General features: G+C 39.5%; 1 protein-coding gene across 1 annotated transcript in view; it reads right to left on the reverse strand.

Moving 5' to 3' along the window:
* Positions 1–24,787, reverse strand: part of LOC133536415 (voltage-dependent N-type calcium channel subunit alpha-1B-like) — a 446,201-nt gene that overhangs the window by 220,718 nt on the left and 200,696 nt on the right. Inside the window, exons 12-14 of the mRNA XM_061876915.1 lie at positions 23,397–23,509; positions 18,829–18,941; positions 16,623–16,754 (exon numbers count right to left, since the gene is read on the reverse strand). Coding sequence (XP_061732899.1) covers positions 16,623–16,754; positions 18,829–18,941; positions 23,397–23,509 — 358 coding nt within the window. The remainder of the gene's footprint in view (positions 1–16,622; positions 16,755–18,828; positions 18,942–23,396; positions 23,510–24,787) is intronic.

A 24,787-nucleotide genomic window follows, 5' to 3' on the forward strand; every position in this document is an offset into this window, starting at 1 on the left:
AAAGATGTATCAACGAACTCTAGTTACTGACAGTGGTGTTCTTGAACCCATGTGGTGATATCCCTTACACATTGATGTCGCTTTTTGATGCAGTACCGCCTGTGGGGTCGAAGGTCACGGGTATACAGTGGTGGTTTTCAGCCTTGCTGCTTTCGTGCAGTGATTTCTCCAGCCCTTTTTGACCCTTTGGTGAAATTCCTAAATTCCTTGCAATAGCTTGTTGAGAAATGTTGTTCTTAAACTGTTCGACAATTTTCCCACACAAAGGGGTGACCCTCGACCCATCCTTGTTTGTGAATGACTGAGCATTTCATAGAAGCTGCTTTTATACCCAATCATGGCACCCACTTGTTCCCAATTAGCCTGTTCACCTGTTTGATGTTCCAAATAAGATTTTGATGAGCATTCTTTAACTTTCTCAGTCTTTTTTGCCAGCTTTTTTTAATCAAGTTGCAGGCATCAAATTCCAAATGAGCTATTATTTGCAAAAAGTTCGAATGTTAAGTATCTTGTCTTTGCAGTCTATTTAACTGAATATAGGTTGGAAAGGATTTGCAAATCATTGTATTTTGTTTTTATTTACACAACATAGCAACTTCACTGGTTTTGGGTTTTTTACATAATAAATTGACTGGGAAAAAACTGACTGAAACAGACATTAAAAAAAAAATAGAGTTAGTAAAACTGTTTAACATTTCTGTATTCTGAAAGCGGTGAAAAAAAAAAAATCCCCGTCGATAACGATTACAGTAAAGACGTCAAATTTCCTCCGAGCTTATCGCAAACAGTTTGATGTCCTTTGAGTCTAGGCAGGAAGACGGTCCACCGCCTCAAGCTGTTTATCTTTTAATTCTCACATTTCTACCAAGAGACGTCGTGAACAAGAACGTAATCTCCCAGCCAAAAATAAATTCAGGATAGGCGAGTTATTTCTTTTTTTCCCCTTCTTTTCAACACTTGAAGAGTCGAGAGGATTGTTCGATCCCAAGTCATAACACAGCAAAATAGTAAAGACTCACAGCTGTTTTTGTGTGTAAAAAAGTGTAGTGTGTACTTTTGATCAAGTCATCACAGCAATGAGATATATTACAGTTAGGGGGATGCATATCAGGCCGAAAACAATCTTGTCTGCACATCCGACTAATCTCACACTTGTCCATCACAAGAGACTGATGCCAGGGGCTGATATAGGAGGCCGGTTGCCATGGAAACAGCATCCAGATGTGTTGTTTGTGAGGGCTATCAGTGCAAGAAGAACTGAAGGGGGGAAAACTACACAAACCTGACACACACGTTGGCAATACAACCTGATCGTTCAACCAGTCAGTCACCACTGGTTACTTACACAAGGTTAGAAATATGTCCATACCGATCTACACAAATAAACAACAGGTAAGAAATAGATCGTATCAGTAAGTCGGTGTATTCTGCCTGCCGGTGGGGATTGTGTGGTTGTGTTTTCCTCTCTGAATTCCTAGATTGAGTCAGCCACCACTGGTTACTTACACAAAGTTAGAAATATGTCCATACCGATCCACACAAATAAACAACAGGTAAGAAATAGATCCTATCAGTAAGTCGGTGTATTCTGCCTGCCGGTGGTGATTGTGTGGTTGTGTTTTCCTCTCTACATTCCTAGATTGAGTCAGTCACCACTGGTTACTTACACAAGGTTAGAAATATGTCCATACCAATCTACACAAGTAAACAATAGGTAATAAATAGATCTTATCAGTAATTTTGTCAGGCTTTCCCCTGACAGTTTGTGTATGTTTTAGTTTTCCTCTGCATTTGTCTGTTTCCTCTGTGTTTAGTATCTCCTGTCTTTAGTTCCTGTCTAGTGCTCTTATTTTGTCAGCTTCCTGTCTTGTTCCCTGAGTGCTGTGTTCCTCCTCAGCTGCGGCTGATTGGCACCTGGTCACACCTGTTGCCAATCAGCCCGCTCCTATTTGTACCCTCTTCGTCTTGTGTCAGTTGCTGGATTATTGTATTGTCATTTGTATCGTCGTTGCCTCATGTCACTCTTGTGTCTTTGCTACCTGTCGTGTCTGGCATCATTTCAGCTACTACCTGTCGTGCTACATGTTGTCCTGGTCGTCGTAGCGGTAAGCTGTTTTTGTTAGCCATTAGCTATTTCCAGTTTTTCTGTTTGTTATCCTCTAGCTTCCATGCTAAAGTTCCTTTTTGTTTTTCTAGCTCCCAGTGCTAGCTCTCTTAGTTTGTTATTCCGCCCACGTGCGCGCTTTTGGTTTGAACCCTTTGTTTGATTTTGTCTTACTATCTTTTAAAAATCATTTTTGCTCACTCCATGCCTGCCTCCATCTCTGCATCTTGGGGTTCGACACCAAATACCTCTGACAAAGTTGGTGTATTCTGCCTGCCTGTGGTGTTTGTGTGGTTGTGTTTTCCTCTCTACATTCCTAGATTGTTGATTTCCAGCAGTGATCATTACCATTACACCTGTTAGACATTGTCAATTACCACCTTTTAATTACCTGGCGTCCACACCAGGTGGTCACAGGTTCATACTGGTTCAGTCGTCAACCGATCCCGAGTCTACATTATCTGCTCCGGTGGTCACCCAAAGTAGCGTATTTTCCGGACTATAAGGCTGTCGTGCCTGTGAAACAGGTGTTATGTTTGGTCATGTTATGTTTTGTTTTTTGGACTCTTGTTTCCCGTTTTGCACTTCCTGGTTTTGTTTGTTTCCATAGTTACTCATTAGTTTCCACCTGGTCTCCAAGTCACGCCCCTGTCCTCAGGCTCACACCTGTTTCCAATTACCACAGCTAGTATTTAAGTTATTTGTTTTCTGTTTCTCGGGCTGGGAACTGTGCTTGTGTACTTGCTTTACCTACCGGACTTTGTATCAAACCCTGATGACCACGCACCTACCTTGCCTTGCCACGCTGATTATTGATTTGACCACACCACGTAAGATCGTGTTTATATTTATGCCTCTGTGCAATTGTTTGGGTTGTTTTGTACCATTGTTAGTATCTTTTGTTTATTTGTATATAGTCGTGCCATTGTGCTGTTTGTTTGGAGTTTAGTCTAGATTAATACTCCCCACTTTGTTTTCCCTTTTTGTATTATAGTGTATAAATAAATCTATCATGTACTCACATTCACGCCTGGCTCGTTCCAAATTTCCTCTGTGTCGGCGAAGCAAAACAAATCCAAGTCACAGTCCTGACAAAGGCGCACTTAAAATCTTATAATTTTCTCAAAAATCGACAGTGCGCCTTATAATGAACAGAACAGAATATTTATGGTTGTGCTTAGTGTCTGTGCAAAGTTGGAAGTCCAAAAGATTGCAAGCCAGTCTTGTATCGGTGTCTGTTTCCAGACTCTGCTGACTGCCAAGGCCGAACATCGAGTACCCTGACGCAAACAGAGCAGAGACAAGGCGATATCACGACTGTCAGCACATTTGCATTTTTGTATAATCATATATTGTGTCTAACTGGAGCTGTCGAGATCACCTCCTTTCCCTCAGCTACAGCTTCAGTGATGTAACCAGGGACCTCCCGGATAAATAGAGTAAGCACGTGGGCTGGACTTTTAGAACGTAGTTTGGACTAAAGTATAGCCCCCAAAAAATGTGACTCCTCAACTGAGCCAAATTGAACTCTGTCTCTGCATAATTCCTTGCTTCTCGTCTGTTTAATAGATGTCATCAGTATTTGAACCTGACAGGTAAATGGTGGACAAGGGGATATCACGACAATCAGCACATTTTCATTTTTGTATAATCATATATTGTGTCGAACTGGAGCTGCCGAGATTACCCCCTTTCCCTCAGCGACAGCTTCGGTGATGTAACCAGGGACCTCCCTAATAAATAGAGGAAGCACGTGAACTGGACTTTTAAAAAGGTAGTTTGGATCCGTAACTAGAGTACAACCCAAAAAAATGTGTTTCCTCAAAAGAGCCAAACTTAACTCTGTCTCCGCATGATTCCTTGCTTCTCGTCTGTTTAATAGTTGTCATCAGTGACAGGTACATGGTGTACTGATAAGTGTGACCAGTAGATGGCAGTCACACAGAAGAGATAACTGTAGACTGTGACGGCTCGGACTCCTGCCAGCGCCGCTCACCCGTCTGTGCGCACCTCGGGACACGCGAACATCCAGGGACGAGCCGCGCGTGTCTCCGCCCTGCAGCAGCTGCCAGCTGCAATCGTTCACGGACAATCACCACACCTGCCCGTGATAAAGGACCTGCCTTCATAAGCCTGGACAACCTGGCATACCGGCGCCGGAGTATAGACTTCTGTAACTGTGTAAGCATCCTGTATCTGGCTTCCATCCCGCGTAATCGCTCTTCCCCTGCGACTTCCGTGTTTCTGTTGTTTCTGATGTTCCCTGTTGTCTTCCCGCAGCGCTCCCCGTGTTTTACTGTGATCCCCTGTTATTCCCCTTGCCTCCCGGACTGCCTTTTGGATTCTCGACCTCTCGCTTGGACACGTTCCTCTAGACGCCTCTCGTTCGCCCTGGATCCTCTCCCTGCCCCACGGACTTCCTCGTTCCTTCGCTCTCGTCAACACTTTGATAACACACACCTCAGGTAATCACACACATAGCCTCACACCACATATACTATATACTTTTGGATCTCGTCCACTCTCCATGTCCTTAGTTTATTTTATATTGCTTGATTATTATACATATATAAATATATATATATATATATATATATATATATATATATATATATATATATATATATATATATATATATATATATGGTTAATATGTATGTATAAAATAAATCTTTGGACATTACTGCCACCTGGTGTCCGTTTGCCGTCACTCCTCTAAGTTAAACACAACATAGACTGCAATATGACGCCAGTAAACCGCTTCTATGTTAGCTACCTCTCTTTGTTTATAATCTATATTTTCTGCTGGATTTACTCTCTATTTTATGCTGTAGCTGTTATATACAGTGGGGCAAAAAAGTATTTAGTCAGCCACCGATTGTGCAAGTTCTCCCACTTAAAATGAATGCAGAGGTCTGTCATTTTCATCATAGGTACACTTCAACTGTGAGGGACCGAATGTGAAAAAAAAATCCAGGAATTCACATTGTAGGAATTTTAAATAATTTATTTGTAAATTATGGTGGAAAATAAGTATTTGGTCAATCATTTAAAGCTCTCACTGATGGAAGGAGGTTTTGGCTCAAAATCTCACGATACATGGCCCCATTCATTCTTTCCTTAACACGGATCAATCTTCCTGTCGCCTTAGCAGAAAAACAGCCCCAAAGCATGATGTTTCCACCCCCATGCTTCACAGTAGGTATGGTGTTCTTGGGATGCAACTCAGTATTTTCTTCCTCCAAACACGACGAGTTGAGTTTATACCAAAAAGTTATATTTCGGTTTCATCTGACCACATGACATTCTCCCAATCCTCTGCTGTATCATCCATGTATCCATTTTGGTATCAACTCAACTGGTCGTGTTTGGAGGAAGAACGATACTGAGTTGCATCCCAAGAACACCAAACCTACTGTGAAGCATGGGGGTGGAAACATCATGCTTTGGGGCTGTTTTTCTGCTAAGGGGACAGGACGATTGATCCGTGTCAAGGAAAGAATGAATGGGGCCATGTATCGTGAGATTTTGAGCCAAAACCTCCTTCCATCAGTGAGAGCTTTGAATGGTTGACCAAATACTTATTTTCCACCATAATTTACAAATAAATTCTTTAAAATTCCTACAATGTGAATTCCTGGATTTTGTTTTTCACATTCTGTCCCTCACAGTTGAAGTGTACCTATGATGAAAATTACAGACCTCTCTCATTTTAAGTGGAAGAACTTCCAGAATCGGTGGCTGACTAAATACTTTTTTGCCCCACTGTATACTGTAATATTGTACAGGGTAATTGTTATATATTGTATATATTATATAAAAATGATAATTATCGGACATCATTAGTTTCAACATGTTTCCCTACACTTCTTGAACGCATCATAACAATCCCCTCAATCCCCACCCAAAACGGATTTATTGGCTGGAATATAACAACATACATCCATAAATGTGGATGCATATGCAAAAATTGCAATATATTTATCTGTACAGTAATTTATTTATTTATATCCGCACCTTATTGCTCTTTTATCCTGCACTATAACGAGTTAATGCAACAAAATGTTCTTATCTGTACTATAAAATTCTAATTTTAATGACAATAAAAGGAAGTCCAAGTCTAAGAATGAGTTTAGGTATTTCAGACTAAACGCCAGTTGGCTGTGTATCATGAAATGTTCTCATCATTAGAAGGCGCAGAACTCTTGCTGAGATTTGTATCAAAGGACCACAGTTGGTGCTGCTGGTTTGCCAGCAGCCTGCCGTGTCGACGTGTCCTCAGCAGCGCTACGCAGGAGGAGGGTCAGGTGGGGAAGGGGATTGTGGGGGATTTGAGCTGTTGTGTGTGTACGACAGTGTGTGTGGAAGATGAGGTGGATACTAGAGTGATGAGATCAATATTAAAACACTGCGAAATGGGGCCAAAGAACACTTAGAGTGCCAGCACTTTGATAAAGAAGGTGAGAAACAGGACTGAATTCAAGAAAGCAAAATAGGAAGGTGGCCTCCCTCTATGCTCGTCTTTGACAACAAGTGTTTGATAAATTGAAACAATGAAAATGTAAAATACGGAAAACTATTGCATCTAATAGAGAATGTTTCATTTGCACCCCTGGTGGTGAAAACTATCTAAATTGGGGTGGTTCAATTAAGAGGGATTTTTCAAATTGCCTGTGTGTCTCTTTTAAAAGTGCTGCCCCTCTGGTTAACATATGAAATAACAAGTTTGTGTAAAAATGTGAAGTGCTCCCCCTCTGGCCAACATATGTACTAGCATGTGTGTGTAAGAGATTAAAATGTGACCTCTTTTGGTCAAAATTTAAAATTTATATATATATATATATATATATATATATATATATATATATATATATATATATATATATATGTGTGTGTGTGTGTGTGTGTGTGTGTGTGTGTGTGTATAGAAACATACCGTAATAACGAAGTAACAACTACAAACAAAAAAATGTAAAAAAATATAAAATAACTAAAAACTTAGCTTTTTTATATTTGCATAGTATGTATATATTATTAATGTTGTAAATACAAATCTGTGTATATATATATATATATATATATATATATATATATATATATATATATTATATATATGTGTATATATATATGTCTCTGTGTGTGTGTGTGTGTGTGTGTGTGTGTGTGTGTGTGTGTGTGTGTGTGTGTGTGTGTGTGTGTGTGTGTGTGTGTGTGTGTGTGTGTGTGTGTGTGTGTGTGTGGGTGAGACATGGGGCCAAAGAACACAGAGTAATTTAAGTACTCATGTGACCAGGGACATATTTTCTGAGTGTATAAGTATTAATATATGAATTTTAAAAAAAGAAGAAAAAATATTTTGTGACTGTGTGGGGGGTGGCCTGCGGACCTGCAGCGTAGCGGGTTGTGCCAGGCCCGGCTGCGAGATCAGCGACAGGTGCGTGGACTGCCCACATGGGCCTGTTTGTGTAATCACTTGTCGCTCTGTTAAAAGGCAGCAGCCGGAGAGGAGAGTAGAGGTGGAGTTGGAGTTGGAGCACATGAGAGAGCGAGAGCGAGAGTGACAGACACTGGAGACAACTGCTGAAAAGCGCAAAAACACCGAAGATTTATTGAAAAATAAACATTGTTGTGAACCTGTCGAGACTGTCATGTCTGTGCTGGGTGGTCCGAAGAACCCGGCGGAGAGAGTCCTCCACAGTGATGATAAAAAAATATTCATGTAATCATAGTAGCATCGACTAGATACGCTCTTGTACTTGGTATCATTACAGTGTCAGGTGTAGATCTACAGTACCCATGGTATGTGTTTACATTGTGACGCCGGTGAGCTAATGAAGCATGTTTATCTATTCCTCGTCCTGCAGGGAAGATACTTGTAAGAAACGTACTTTATGTGTCGTCATGGAGACGAGGATTAGTGATTTAGAAGTAGCTAAAACACTGCCGATTGCGGATGGACTTCAACCGCTAACTATATATAGTATATATATAGTATACTATAGATCATATATATATATATATATATATATATATATATATATATATATATATATATATATAGTTCGGTTGGTAGAACGGCCATGCCAGCAACTTGAGGGTTCCAAGTTCGATCCCCGCTTCCGCCATCCTAGTCACGGCCGTTGTGTCCTTGGGCAAGACACTTTACCCACCTGCTCCCAGTGCCACCCACACTGGTTTAAATGTAACTTAGATATTGGGTTTCACTATGTAAAGCGCTCTGAGTCACTAGAGAAAAGCGCTATATAAATATAATTCACTTCACTTCACTAACTAGCTATGTTTTAAAGCACCTCTTCCTGGGGGCATTTCAGTGTTCTAACTAGAGATGTCTGATAATGGCTTTTTTGCCGATATCCAATAATCCGATATTGTCCAATTCTTAATTACCGATTGATTCCGATATCAACCGATACCGATATATACAGTCGTGGAATCAACACATTATTATGCCTAATTTTGTTCTGATGCCCCGCTGGATGCATTAAACAATGTAACAATGTTTTACAAAATAAATCAACTCAAGTTATGGACAAAAGTGGCAACATGGCACTGCCATATTTATTATTGAAGTCACAAAGTGCATTATTATTTTTAACATGCCTCAAAACAGCAGCTTGGAATTCGAGACATGCGCTCGCTGAGAGAGCATGAGGAGGTTGAGGTGGGCGGGGTTGGGTGGAGCAGGGTAGCAGGGGGTGTATATTATAGCGTCCCGGAAGAGTTAGTGCTGCAAGGGGTTCTGGGTATTTATTCTGTTGTGTTAATGTTGTGTTACGGTGCAGATGTTCTCCCAAAATGTGTTTGTCATTTTTGTTTGGTGTGGGTTCAGAGTGTGGCGCATATTTGTAACAGTGTTAAAGTTGGATATAAAGCCACCCTTAATATGACCTGTATGGCTGTTGACCAAGTACGAATGCATTCATTTGTGTGTGAGAAGAGCCGTAGATATTTTGTGATTGGGCCGGCATGCAGAGGCAGTGCTCTGTACTCCTCCCTACGTCAGAGTACACAGCGGTGTTTTAAAAAGTCATAAATCTTATTTTTGAAACCTATACGGATAATTTCCGATATCAATCAATCGTTTACTTATATAGCCCTAAATTACTAGTGTCTCAAAGGGCTGCACAAACCACAACACAAACCACTATGACATCCTCGGTAGGCCCACATAAGCGCAAGGAAAACTCACACCCAGTGGGACGTCGGTGACAATGATGACTATGATAACCTTGGAGAGGACGAAAGCAATGGATGTCGAGTGGGTCCAACATGATACTGAGAAAGTTCAATCCATAATGGATCCAACACAGCCGCGAGACTCCCGCTCAAATTTTATATCAAATTTTAAAGCATTTATCGGCTTATAATATCGGCAGTCCGCTATTATCGGACATCTCTAGTTATAACTTCACCTTTATCGTTAGTTTTTAAGCCAAAATGCGTCTGTTCTCCCTTTTCTGTCTACACACTGCGTTTGCTTGTAAGTACTCCGTGATTGTGCGCTGCCGAACATGCTCCTGCGCTCGTGAAACCAGCATTTTTTTACAGGAATGACGACAACGCACTGTCATGCCTGTAAAAAAAAAAGGGCGAATTGGTACTTTTCAAACATAGTATAGTACCGTTTTTGATTTGTTAGTACCCCAATACTATACTAGTATCGGTATACCGTACAACCCTAGTATGAATGATGAATATCGGGCCGATATAAGGGGAATTAAGACATCCTACCGATAAATCCCATCACATAAAAAAAAAAACGCAGAAAAACGAAAAAAACGTGGCAGTCAGGCAAGGTTAGCCGTAGATTAAGCCTTCCCAGTCATAGGACGTCGTGAACTATTTGTAAACAAACGTGGCGTTGTTTGTGTGGGACTTATTCACTGTTTCAGAGAAAAGACATTTCATGTGACATTTGCGTCAAATGTTATTTTACATTTCGCAAGAAGGGGAGAAAAAAAAACATCTAGATTTGACACATCAAACCTTTTGAAAATGCCAGCTTGGCTACGACGGCGTTTTCAAAGCCTACAGAGACTATGGGGAGACATTTGAGACGATTCAAATGGATCTCACACCGGTGTTTGCGAGAGGTTAATATGAGCGATGTCTCCAAAGGCCCCACGTAAAGACGGCTGCTGCTAAAGAAGCTGCCCCAAAAGCCAGAACATCAGCATTTGGAAAGTTCAAAATGCTTTCCATAATTGACCTGAGGACTAAATCGATCTGTAATTTCATCATGGAAATGATGGCGCAGGACGACCATTCCGAGTCATACCAAAGATTAAAAAAATGGGACCCATTACCTACCCTGCTTGGCACTCAGCATCAAGGGTTGGAATTGGGGGTTAAATCACCAAAAAATGTCAACTACAAACCCCGTTTCCATATGAGTTGGGAAATTGTGTTAGATGTAAATATAAACGAAATACAATGATTAGCAAATTATTTTCAACCCATATTCAGTTGAATATGCTACAAAGACAACATAATTTATGCCAGCAACACGTGACAAAGAAGTTGGGAAAGGTGGCAATAAATACTGTTTAAGTTGAGGAATGCTCATCAAACACTTATTTGGAACATCCTGCAGGTGTGCAGGCTAATTGGGAACAGGTGGGTGCCATGATTGAGTATAAAAGCAGCTTCCATGAAATTCTAAGTAATTCACAAACAAAGATGGGGCGAGGGTCACCAATTTGTAAGCTAATTGTCGAACAGTTTTAGAACAACATTTCTCAACGAGCTATTGAAATGAATTTAGGGATTTTACCATCTACGGTCCGTAAAATCATCAAAAGGTTCAGAGAATCTGGAGAAATCACTGCACGTAAGCGATGATAATACGGACCTTTGATCCCTCAGGTGGTACTGCATCAAAAACCGACATCTGTGTGTAAAGGATATCACCACATGGGCTCAGGAACATTTCATAAAACCACTGTCAGTAACTACAGTTGGTCGCTACATCTGTAAGTGCAAGTTAAAACTCTACTATGCAAAGCGAAAGCCATTTATCACCAAACCAAGGAACGCCGCCGGCTTCGCTGGACCCAAGCTCATCTAAGATGGACTGATGCAAAATGGAAAGGTGTTCTGTGGTCTGACGAGTCCTCATTTCAAATTATATTTGGAAACTGTGGACGTGGTGTCCTCCGGAACAAAGAGGAAAATAACCATCCGGTTTTTTATAGGCGCAAAGTTCAAAAGCCAGCATCTGTGATGGTATGGAGGTGTATTAGTGCCCAAGACATGGGTAACTTACACATCTGTGAAGGCAACATTAATGCTGAAAGGTCTATACAGGTGTTGGAGCAACATATGTTGTCATACAAGCAACGATATCATGGACGCCCCTGCTTATTTCAGCAAGACAATGCCAAGCCGCGTGTTACAACAGCGTGGCTTTGTAGTAAAAGAGTGCAGGTACTTTCCTGGCCTGCATGCAGTCCAGACATGTCTCCCATCGAAAATGTGTGGCACATTATGAAGCGTAAAATACGACAACAAGATCCCGGACTGTTGAACAATTTAAGCTGTACATCAAGCAAGAATGGGAAAGAATTCCACTTTCAAAGCTTCAACAATTAGTTTCCTCAGTTCCCAAACGTTTATTGAGTGTTGTTGAAAGAAAAGGTGATGTAACACAGTGGTGAACATGCCCTTTCCCAACTACATTGTCACGTGTTGCAGCCATGAAATTCTAAGTTAATTATTATTTGCAAAAAAAAAAATAAAGTTCACGAGTTTGAACATCAAATATCTTGTCTTTGTAGTGCATTCAATTGAATATGAGTTAAAAAGGATTTACAAATTATTGTATTCCGTTTATATTTACATTTAACACAATTTCCCAACGCATATGGAAACGGGGTTTGTACTTTGTCTCAAGTGCCTTGTATTGATTTATATTTATTTATTTATTTATTTATTCATTTATATATTTATTTTATTCTGGGTACTTTAGTATATACTCTTACTTTGGTTTTGTTTTTTGTTTTGAGAGTGACAGCAGGGGTAGGGGATGAAGAGGGTTTGAATTTATTGTTAATGTTAATGTGAAATTAATAAAAAGAACTATGAAGAAAAGCAGCAAAAAAAATAATAATAATAATCACCAAAAATGATTCCCGGGCGTGGCAAAGATGCTGCTCAATGCTACCCTCACCTCCCTGGGAGTAAACAAGTGGATTGGTACAATGCAGAGGAAAAATTTCACTACCATGAACTGATTAACATGGACCTTGACTTAAACAAATTCAAAAACTTATTTGGGTGTTACCATTTAGTGGTCAATTGAGTGGAAAATGTACTGTACTGTACAATCTACTAATAAAAGTTTCAATCAATCAATCAATCAATCAATCTGTGTGACAATCATCGGTACTTTAACTTTAACTTAATCATTGTTGAAGAGACAGACTTAGTTAAGACAAATCTCCATGTATGCTATCTCTACCTATGGTTGACTCTTGATTGTTATTTACCTCCGGCTGTGCACAAATTACAGTGGAAACTCCATTCATAAACCCCTAATTGTACAGGCTTTTCTAGCTACTGTGATAATTGTTACTTTGTGTGCTTTCTTGGTGTTTTGTTTAGCCTTTTACAGCCTTTTTCCAGTTTTGTTAAAGCGATGAGTCTAAAGAAAGAAATGGACAAGCGATGTGTGATTTAAAACGTTCAGGAAGTATCAACAGTGTCAACACTGAACGCACATTTTTTTCCCCCCAAATAACAAGGTTTGTTTTTTTTCAGCACATTACTTCATCAATCCATTTTACCTCATTTTTTATATGCCTCCACAACCTGCAGAAAAAGTGGTCCCCACAAGTCATGTGTGTGTGTGTGTGTGTGTGTGTGTGTGTTCTGGCAATGCTTGCTTAATGGGGACATTGCTCTGTTTACACAGTCACCTTTAGGGGACTTCTGACTGTATGGGGACCAAAAAAACAGGTCCTCTAAAGGGAAACCTTTTCTGAAGATGCGTAAGTGATGGCCCATAAAACATGTTTACTAGTTAGTATGAGTGTGAGACATTTGCACAGCAGCCCCCTCATCGGGCTGTAGCTGGTACTGCACTCGCTGCTCTGCTCACACTTCTTCCGTGCATAGTTAATCACTTCCACCTGGTGAAAGTTCCTATAAGAGGACAGCTGTAGTGCTGTATTCTGAGGATCATATAATATTTAATTTGACCTTTTTTTTTTTAAATGGTCCTCAGTAGTCCCGAACAAATGTGTGTGAATTACACACATTTTTAAAAATTTGGTCCCCATGAACTGTATTAACTCTTTTTCCTCAGGGTCCCCAGGAAGAATGATCAGCACATTACTTCATCAATCCAGAGATTTAAAGACGTGTATGAGCTAGCTGGGTAGTAGCAATTTTACTTATTATTTTTTTTGCCTCCACAACCTGTGGAAAGGGTGGTCCCCACAAGTCATGAACAAAAACTTGGTCCCCATTCCAAATGATAACCAGTGTGTGTGTGTGTGTGTGTGTGTGCGCGTTATTGTATTGCTACCCTTCTTGAGAAATTAACAAGGAAAAGTACCTTCCATATGAGGACCGGTGAATAAACCACTGCATCTATTAGAGAGTCCGTGAACATTGCTCCAAAGTTAGGATTTTTTTGTTGATTTAATTTGCATACAGAAGTAAACACAAAATCAGCAATATATGATAAGACAAGACGGCAGCTAAAAAAGGACTTCCTCTATTCATCCCCGAAAAAACCCACCAGGTGAACAGCTGATTTTACGACTTCCAGTGCTGACGTGAGACAACCCGCGTCTCACATTTGACCATAGGATGAACAAATACACTACGGTACTACTATAGTGGAGATTAACAGTTAACTTCTACAGTAAAATTATGACTTTTGTCATAATTTTGCAAAGTAAAATTCCAATTATTTTTATAATATTACCAGCATTTTAAAGTCCCCTATAAAATAGTGACTTTCGTTGAGTAAAATTCCGACTTTTTTTACACAATCGCCAAAATGTTAAGCTTTACTTGTAAAATTGGGACTGTTACTGAGTAAAATTCCAACTTGTATCATAATATTGCACACGTTCAGTTTTTCTTGTAAAATTTTGACTTGCATTGAGTAAAATGACAACTTTTATTATAATACTGCCAGATATCAATGTTTTTCTTGTGAAATTCCGACTAATTTTTCACAACAATCTTATTTATATTTGCATAGTATGTATATATAATTAATATCGTAAGTACAAATAATAATATATCTAGAAAGGGTGGTCGTAAAGAGGTAGGCATTTTTCGGAGGTCTCAAGAAGGTAACAAATACAAGAATTTGTGTGTGTGTGTGTGTGTGTGTGCGTGCGTGCGTGCGTGCGTGTGTGTGTGTGTGTGTCGGCACAGCAGCTGCAGAGGAGAACCGTTCCGCGACGTTGTTGTTTTTTAGATTTGTTATTAAATAGAACTGTCACAATGCTGTGTAACACAGTTACTGTAAGAGGAACCCAAAGATGCAGACGGACGGTGAGTAAAACAGTTCTTCTACTAAAGTACTGACAAAAGCACTCCTCACAGGAGGCGACGGTGGAAAAAAGAGAAAACAAGATGTGCACCATGGAAAAAATTAGAACTACTATGTACAAAAATATAATAAACTTGGGTTAGAGTTGCAAGACGTCTTCACTACAAAAACAGCACCAAGCTGGATGGCACTGCGAATGGCCAGGATAGCAAGGAGCAAAATACCCGAAGCATGGAAGTCGGAGTGGAATCGGCGAGTGCCATCCAGCAGTAAAGGTGTTGTTTAAGTAGAGCCAGGTATATTGGAACCAGCTGTGCACGTCTCACAACTCCGCCCATAAAGGAAACACAGGAACATGAGGGGAAAGTGAAAAATGCAGTAAGAATCCAACTGGTAACCTGACCAAAAAGAAGGGAACTGAAACTACAAACCACTATGTGGCAGCAGGAGATGACAAGAACGTTGATTAATCACCTCCTTGATATGTTTGTTTGGTATACAGTTCTGTGTAATGCTTTGTATTGAGTTCAAAGCGTACAACATATAAATAATTCTATATACAAACGTTTACAAACCCTGTACAAGAACCAACGATCATAAATTGAGGTTGCTTTGACGCAGGTCCTTAATCGCCATCTGTCATGACTCCATCAATAATGACATACAGTGGGGCAAAAAAGTATTTAGTCAGCCACCGATTGTGCAAGTTATACCACTTAAAATGATGACGGAAGTCTGTAATTTTCATCATAGGTACACTTCAACTGTGAGAGACAGAATGTGAAAAAAAAAATCCAGGAATTCACATTGTAGGAATTTTAAAGAATTTATATGTAAATTATAGTGGAAAAAAAGTATTTTGTCAACCATTCAAAGCTCTCACTGATGGAAGGAGGTTTTGGCTCAAAATCTCACGATACATGGCCCCATTCATTCTTTCCTTAACACGGATCAATCGTCCTGTCCCTTTAGCAGGACAGCCCCAAAACATTGATCCGTGTTAAGGAAAGAATGAATGGGGCCATGTATCGTGAGATTTTGAGCCAAAACCTCCTTCCATCAGTGAGAGCTTTGAATGGTTGACCAAATACTTATTTTCCACCATAATTTACAAATACATTCTTTAAAATTCCTACAATGTGAATTCCTGGATTTTTTTTCACATTCTGTCTCTCACAGTTGAAGTGTACCTATGATGAAAATTACAGACCTCTGTCATCATTTTAAGTGGGAGAACTTGCACAATCGGTGGCTGACTAAATACTTTTTTGCCCCACTGTAACAACAGCATTAGCAAACATAATAAATCAATAAATAAATAAATGGGTTGTACTTGTATAGCGCTTTTCTACCTTCAAGGTACTCAAAGCGCTTTGACACTACTTCCACATTTACCCATTCACACACACATTCACACACTGATGGAGGGAGCTGCCATGCAAGGCGCCAACCAGCACCCATCAGGAGCAAGGGTGAAGTGTCTTGCTCAGGACACAACGGACGTGACGAGGTTGGTACTAGGTGGGATTTGAACCAGGGCCCCTCGGGTTGCGCACGGCCACTCTTCCACTGCGCCACGCCGTCCCGTAATAGACTTGTTTAAAACGTAAAAAGTAGGTGTTGATAAACGACTTCCCTGCTGTGAGATGTTGTATACGTTATTGAGGTACACTACCTTTAATGCTATAAAAAAAAAAACAGTAATTAAAAAATGTTTTTTCTCCAAGTCCTTATTTACACCAATTACATGTAGTATGGATAAGAGTACCGATAAATACCGGTATCGAATATCCACCTCCCTTTCACATCTTTGTATTTACTTGATATGGGATTGGCAGCAAATGTTAGCATGGGTGTGTGAATGTGTGTATTGAGCGGGGCTAACACAACTGAGGAGAACCGTGTGTGTATTTTGGGTTAAATCAAGCTCTGTAACACCGAGCTGTCAGTCCTGCGAGTGTTATTCAAATCAAAGAGATTACTCACTGTCCTCCAAAGAGCTGCATGCCCAGCAGAGCGAAGACGACAATGAAGAGGAAGAGGAGGAAGAGCAAACTGATGATTGACTTCATGGAATTGAGCAGGGAAACCACCAAGTTCCGCAGGGAGTTCCAGTACCTTAGAAGTCACAGAGACAACCATGAACGCATCAACAGAAGAGAAACAGAACCACTACTCCAATCGTCACAAGTGTTACCAACGGATTTTCATCTGATTACAAACCCCGTTTCCATTTGAGTTGGGAAATTGTGTTAGATGTAAATAAAAACGGAATACAATGATTTGCAAATCCTTTTCAACCCATATTCAGTTGAATGCACTACAAAGACAAGATATTTGATGTTCATACTCATAAACTTTACTTTTTTTTTTGCAAATAATAATTAACTTAGAATTTCAAGGCTGCAAAACGTGCCAAAGTAGTTGGGAAAGGGCATGTTCACCACTGTGTTAAATCACCTTTTCTTTTAACAACACTCAATAAACGTTTGGGAACTGAGGAAACTAATTGTTGAAGCTTTGAAAGTGGAATTCTTTCCCATTCTTGTTTTATGTAGAGCTTCAGTCGTTCAACAGTCCGGGGTCTCCGCCGTATTTTACGCTTCATAATGGGTCACACATTTTCCATGGGAGACAGGTCTGGACTCCAGGCGGGCCAGGAAAGTACCCGCACTCTTTTTTTACGAAGCCACGCTGTTGTAACACTTGCTGAATGTGGCTTGGCATTGTCTTGCTGAAATAAGCAGGGGCGTCCATGAAAAAGACGGCGCCTAGTTGGCAGCATATGTTGTTCCAAAACCTGTATGTTCCTTTCAGCATTAATGGTGCCTTCACAGATGTGTAAGTTACCTATGCCTTGGGCATTAATGCACCCCCACACCATCACAGATGCTGGCTTTTGAACTTTGCGTCGAAAACAGTCTGGATGGTTCGCTTCCCCTTTGGTCCGGATGACACAATGTTGAATATTTCCAAAAATAATTTGAAATGTGGACTCGTCAGACCACAGAACACTTTTCCACTTTGCATCAGTCCATCTTAGACGATCTCTGGCCCAGAAAAGCCGGCGGCGTTTCTGGATGTTGTTGATAAATGACTTTCTCTTTGCATAGTAGAGCTTTAACTTGCACTTACAGATGTAGCTGTTACGATCCGTCACTTCATTTCTGTTTGTTTTCCTCGTTCTTGTATTTACTTCCTATTCAGTGCTCTTATTTTGGTTCCCACTTCCTCCTTGTTCCGCTGAGCATTGTTCATTTCACACACCTGCTATTGATTGGCAGCTGGTCCACACCTTTTTTTCCTTAGTTTATTTCGAACATGACATACCTACAACATTATAAATCAGGCATTTTCATCATTTCACAATACACAATACATCATGTCCGAAAAGGAGTAGGAAGAAGCAAAGCTGCCAATCAACATGTATGCTATTTATGCCTTGTCTCGAGCACTCCTCAGACCTTGATGATAATTCTCTGTTTGGTATTTCTGTTTGCAAGACTGCTTCATGTTTTTGTTTGATGATCATTAAAGTCATCTTACCTGCTCATCCTCCTCCTGGTTCTTGGATCTTGGAGTAGCAAAACGGCAGCCATGCGTTTTCCTGACAGTAGCGACGAACAGTGTTTAGTGATAGTGGTTTTCTGAAGTCTTCCTGAGCCCATGTGGTGATATCCTTTAGAGATTGATGTTGGTTTTTGATACAGTGCTGTCTGAGGGATCGAAGGTCACGGTCGCTTAATGTTGGGTTCCGGCCATGCCACTTATGTGGAGTGATTTCTCCAGGTTCTCTGAAACTTTTGATGATATTATGGATCGCAGATGTTGAAATCCCTAAATTTCTTGCAATTGCACTTTGAGAAACGTTGTTCTTAGACAGTTTGACTATTTCCAAATAAGTGTTTGATGAGCATTCCTCAACTTTATCAGTATGTATTGCCACTTTTCCCAACTTGTTTGTCACGTGTTGCTGGCATCAAATTCTAATGTTAATGATTATTTGCACACAAAAAAAAACATGTTTATCAGTTTGAACATCAAATATGTTGTCTTTGTAGCATATTCAACTGAATATGGGTTGAAAATGATTTGCAAATCATTGTATTCCGTTTATATTTACATCTAACACCATTTCCCAACTCATATGAAAACGGGGTTTGTAAGTTAGTGTGGTCAGAAAGAAACTCACTTGGTTACTTTGAAGATCCTCAGAAGTCGAAGAGCTCTCAACACACTGATACCAAATGATGCACCTGGTTTGATCATGTCCCAGATCACTTCAAAGATACTTCCCACGATGACCTAGAGCAGAGCAAACAGGTCCATCGTTCAATGTTGTACAATATTCTCCATACATTTGGGGATTCTACTTTTTTTAATACAAGCATTTTTGGATATCTTTATGGTGGATGCCTATGACTGTGTAACAATTTAACACAATATTTTAACCACTTCTTTATTCTCTTTTATAACATATATATATATATATATATATATATATATTGGTTTTCTGCTATGGACTTGTTTCTTCAGCATTGCCCACACATTTAAGTCAGGACTTTGGGAAGGCCATTCTAAAACCTTAATTCTAGGCTGATTTAGCCATTCCTTTACCACAGGGGTGTCAAAACTTTTTCCACTTAGGGCCGCACACTGAAAAATCAAAGCAAGCTGGGGCCATTTTGATATTTTCTATTTTAAAAAGCAATACAATATATGTATAAAAATATACATTTAGGCCTCCACTCAGGCTTGATCCCGATGAAACCAAAGGGTTTTGGTCAAAAAAATATAAAAAATGTGTCATTATTCAGTATTATTATTATTATAGGCTTAAATCTCTAGATCAACATTAGGTCTAACTGTCAATATAACATTTTGAAAAAATTAAGTTGTATGCACTTTTAATCAAAGAAAACCATTTTTTCATAGAAAAAACACAAAATATGCAATATTTTCACCCAATAACATTTTTAAGTGGAATATTTTAGATTATATAATAAGTGTAGCTTTAAAAAGGTCAATTAGTCGTAACAACATTGATTTTAATTCATTATTATTTTTTGAGCAATGACACATAAAAAAAAAAAAATCACACAAACTATTGGGGATCCAAAAGGGTCCTACTCATCAAAGTCTTAAAAAATAAATTATAATTATTTTGTTTACTTTCAACACAATAATCTCGAGATCAACTTCAGCTCTATCCGTCAATTATAAGTTTTATTGTTGTTTATATTTTTGTTTGTGGCAAACACTAAATATGCAACATTTTACACAAAAATAACATCTCAAAGTGGAATATTTAACATGACGTAATTGGAGCCTTGAATAGGTCAATAATTCATAATGACATTGATTTTGATTCATAATTTTTTCAAAGAAAGAAACAGCCTGCATGGCAGCTTTGTGTTATTTGAGTCAAAATTGCAACATTTTTTTTGTTACATTTCAACTGTTTGCTCTTTTATACCACGTTTTATGTTTTGTATTTTTTTAATCGTATTTTTAAAATGTCCTGTTGGGACTTTAAGAAATTTTACGACATTTGACATGTGTTTGAGGGTCATTGTATTGTTGGAACACCCAACTGCGCTAAAAAACCCAACCTGCGGGCTGATTATTTTAAGTTGTCCTGAAGAATTTGAAGGTAATCCCCCTTTTTCGTTGTCCCATTTACTCTCTGTCAAGCACCAGTTCCATTAGCAGCAAAACAGGCCCAGAGCATAATACTACCACCACCATGCTTGGCAGTAGGAATTGTGTTCCTGGGATTAAAGGCCTCACCTTTTCTCCTCCGAACATATTGCTGGGTATTGTGGCCAAACAGCTCAATTTTTGTTTCATCCGAAATCACATGGACAAAGATAAGACCTTCTGGGAGAAAGTTCTGTGTTGACAAACAATGCTGAAGAAACAAGTCCATGTCAGAAAACCAACAAATGAAGCTGAAATGCACCAATTTTGTCGCCTCCAAGGTTTCCCCTTCCGAGTTTTTTCTTGCCCTGATGTGGGATCTGAGCCAAGGATGTCGGTGTGGCTTTGAGACACTTGTGATTAAGGGCTATACGAATAAACTTTGATTGATTGATTGATATACTTGATAAATTGTGTCTAATAACTGCTTACTGTCTGCTGTCACGTGCTTCCATTTACATGTTTCTTGTCTGCGTCTACTTGTTCTTACTTGGTGTGTAACATATGTAGCCTCATCCTCCAGTGATAATACTACTTGAATTAAATGTATTTTATTTGCTGCAAAGGAGGTGATGATTATCAACATGCTGTGTATGAACACTGGTCGCATCTATCAGGTGAGGGATCAAAAATACATAAAATATTTGCCAAAGGTGATTGGCTTTTAGGATCTACATTGAAAGGACATATACTTTTTCTCGAAAAATAGCCGATACTGATCAGTAGTCGATCGATCGGCACATTCCAAGAGAACTATTCATGTTGAACGTCAGCCAAATAGTATCAATCAATCAATCAATGTTATTTATATAGCCCTAAATCACGATTGCTTCAAAGGCCTGCACAAACCACAACGACATCCTCGGTAGGGCCCACATAAGGGCAAGGAAAAACTCACCACAGCGGGACGTCGACAATGATGACTATGAGAAACCTTGGAGAGGACCGCATATGTGGGCAACCCCCCCCCCCCCAGGGGACCAAAAGCAATGGATGTCGAGCGGATCTAACATGATATTGTGAAAGTCCAATCCATAGTGGATCTAACATAACCGTGAGAATCAAGTCCAAAATGGATCCAATATAATAGCGAGAGTCCCGTCCAAAGTGGAGCCAGCAGGAAACCATCCCAAGCGGAGGCGGATCAGCGGCACAGAGATGTCCCCAACCGATACACAGGCGAGCGGTCCATCAGTAGTAGTACAAATAAAATCCTCCACACTGATTAAACTGTTACTGGTGCAAATTCTTGACAACCTCAGAGGCCGTTTTTTTCTCCTGCCGCTATCTCATCCTGCTGGCGTTCCCCTCCGGATCAGCAATGAACACACCTGCCTTCATAAGTCAGCGTGTCCTGAGATCCTGTGCCGGAACGTAGCTACCTGTACAGTAAGCCCATTGCGTCTCCCGCCTTCTCTGCTTGTGCATAACCTCTCTCGTTATCCAGCTTCCCCTCTTCCTTCCCCGTTGTCGAGCTGTGTGTCTCGTCTTCTCGGATCCCCTCTGAACTCCCTGTTGCTTTTCTGGATATCGACCTCACGCCTGTGTTCTGACCACGACGCCTCGCTACAGGCATTGACCTTCCGTTCGTCTTTGGACTTCCGAGCCTACCTTTCCCTCTTTGGACTTCTGCCTCGATATCAACACACACCTTCAACACCAGCTGGTAACAACCCACAAATAATTACCGCACATAGTCACACTTCATTTATTAGGATTACACACACACCTCACGTACATTCCTCGGTGTTAATAAATACACTGGCAGCTAAAGACGTCACTGTCTCCCTGCCAACTCCTTCACCCGTTACATTTACTATAACAAAAATAAACTGAATCGAGACCGGGTAGTACGGTGGAAGAGGGTTTAGTGCGTCTGCCTCACAATACGAAGGTCCTTAGTAGTCCTGGGTTTAATCCCGGGCTCGGGATCTTTCTGTGTGGAGTTTGCATGTTCTCCCAGTGACTGCCTGGCGTTTCTGGGTGTTGTTGATGTATGGGTTTTGGCTTTGCATAGTAGAGTTTTAACTTGTACTTACAGATGTAGCGACAAACTGTAGTTACTGACAGTGGTTTATTGAAGAGTTGCTGAGCCCATGTGGTGATATCATTTACACACTGATTTCACTTTTTGATGCATTACCGCCTGAAGGGATATCTCCAGATTCTCTGAACCTTTTGATGATATTACGGACCGTAAATGGTGAAATCCCTAAATTCCTTGCAATAGCTCGTTGAGAAATGTTGTTCTTAAACTGTTCAACTATTTGCTCACGCCTTGGTTCTCAATTAGCCTGTTCACCTGTGGGATGTTACAAATAAGTGTTTGATGAGCATTCTTCAACTTTCTCAGTCTTTTTTACCACTTGTGCCAGCATTTTTGAAACATGTTGAAGGCATCAAATTCCAAATGAGCTAATATTTGTAAAAAAAACAGAGTTTTCAGTTCAAACATTAAGTATCTGTCAGGCTTGCCTCTGACAGTTTGACTATGTTTTAGTTTTTTTCCTCTGCATTTTTCTTTGTTTCCTTTGTTTGTGACTGTGTGTAGTGTTTCCTCTCAGCGCTCTTAATTTGTTGGTTTCTTGTCTTTCTCCCTGAGTGCTGTGTTCCCACTCAACTGCGGCTGATTGGCACCTGGCCACACCTAGTGTAAATCAGTCAGCTCCTCTTTAGACCTAGTTCCCTCTGGGTATTCCGGCTTCCTCCCACTTCCAAAGACATGCACCTGGGGATAGGTTGATTGGCAACACTAAATTGGCCCTAGGTTGTGAATGTGAATGTTCTCTGTCTATCTGTGTTGGCCCTGGGATGAGGTGGTGACTTGTCCAGGGTGTACGCCGCCTCCTGCCCGATTGTAGCTGAGATAGGTTACAGCGACCCCCCGCGACCCCGAAGGGAATAAGCAGTAGAAAATGGATGGATGGATGAATCGCGACCCTAAAACCTTGATATTAACATACAGGTACACTCTCAAGGTACATACAGTATTTCTATGGATGACCTTCCCGTATCCTGGTGACGAAAAGGTCTTGCATCGAGTGTAGGGCGTAAACTTACCCCAAAATCAAAGCAGTTAAAGGAGGAGTGGAAGTAATTCCTTGGTCCCAGGCCGTACATCTTCAAAGTCATCTCCGTCAGAAACAAACCCAAAAAGACAAACTCTGTGATGTCTGGTAACGACATGGAAAAAAGCAGAACAAATAAGTGGATTGAAAGAGTGCAGGGGTCACCAACGAGGTGCCCGCGGGCACCAGGTAGCCCATAAGGACCAGATGAGTCGCCCGCTGGCCTGTTCTAAAAATAGCTCAAATAGCAGCACTTACCAGTGAACTGCCTCTATTTTTTAAATTGTATTTACTTACTAGCAAGCTGATCTCGCTTTGCTCGACATTTTTAATTCTAGGAGAGACAAAACTCAAATAGAATTTGAAAATCCAAGAAAATATTTTAAAGACTCGGTCTTCGCTTGTTTAAATAAATTCATTTTTTTACTTTTCTTCTTATAACTTTCAGAAAAACAATTTTTGAGAAAAAATACAACCTAAAAAAAGATTTTAGGATTTTTAAACACATGTACCTTTTTACCTTTTAAATTCCTTCCTCTTCTTTCCTGACAATTTAAATCAATGTTCAAGTAAATTTATGTTTTTATTGTAAAGAATAATAAATATGTTTTAATTTAATTCTTCATTTTAGCTTCTGTTTTTTGGACAAAGAATATTTGTGAAATCTTTCTCCAAACTTATTATGATTAAAATTCAAAAAAATATTCTGGCAAATCTAGAAAATATGTAGAATCAAATGTAATTCTTATTTCAAAGTCTTTGGCATTTCTTTGAAGATTTTTGTTCTGGAAAATCTAGAAGAAATAATGATTTGTCTTTGTTAGAAATATAGCTTGGTTCAATTTGTTATATATTCTAACAAAGTGCAGATTTGATTTTAACCTATTTGAAAAATGTCATCAAAATTCTAAAATTAATCTTAATCAGGAAAAATTACTAATGATGTTAAATAAATTGAATTAATTTTATTTTTTTCAAAAAGATTTGAATTAGCTAGATTTTCTCTTCTTTTTTCGGTTGAATTTTAAATTTGAAAAAGAGTCGAAATTGAAGATCAACTATGTTTCAAAATTACATTTTCATTTTTTTCCTGTTTTCTCCTCTTTTAAACCATTCAATTAAGTGTTTTTTTCATTATTTATTCTCTACAAAAAAACCTTCCGTAAAAGGAAAAAAAATGTACGACGGAATGATGGACAGAAATACACATTTTTTTATATACATATATACATATATATATATATATATAGATTTAATTATTAAAGGTAAATTGAGCAAATTGGCTATTTCTGGCAATCTTTTTAAGTGTGTATCAAACTGGTAGCCCTTTGCATTAATCAGTACCCAAGAAGTAGCTCTTGGTTTCAAAAAGGTTGGTGACCC

This window comes from Nerophis ophidion, linkage group LG17 (genome assembly GCF_033978795.1).
Source record: "Nerophis ophidion isolate RoL-2023_Sa linkage group LG17, RoL_Noph_v1.0, whole genome shotgun sequence".
NCBI lineage: Eukaryota > Metazoa > Chordata > Actinopteri > Syngnathiformes > Syngnathidae > Nerophis > Nerophis ophidion.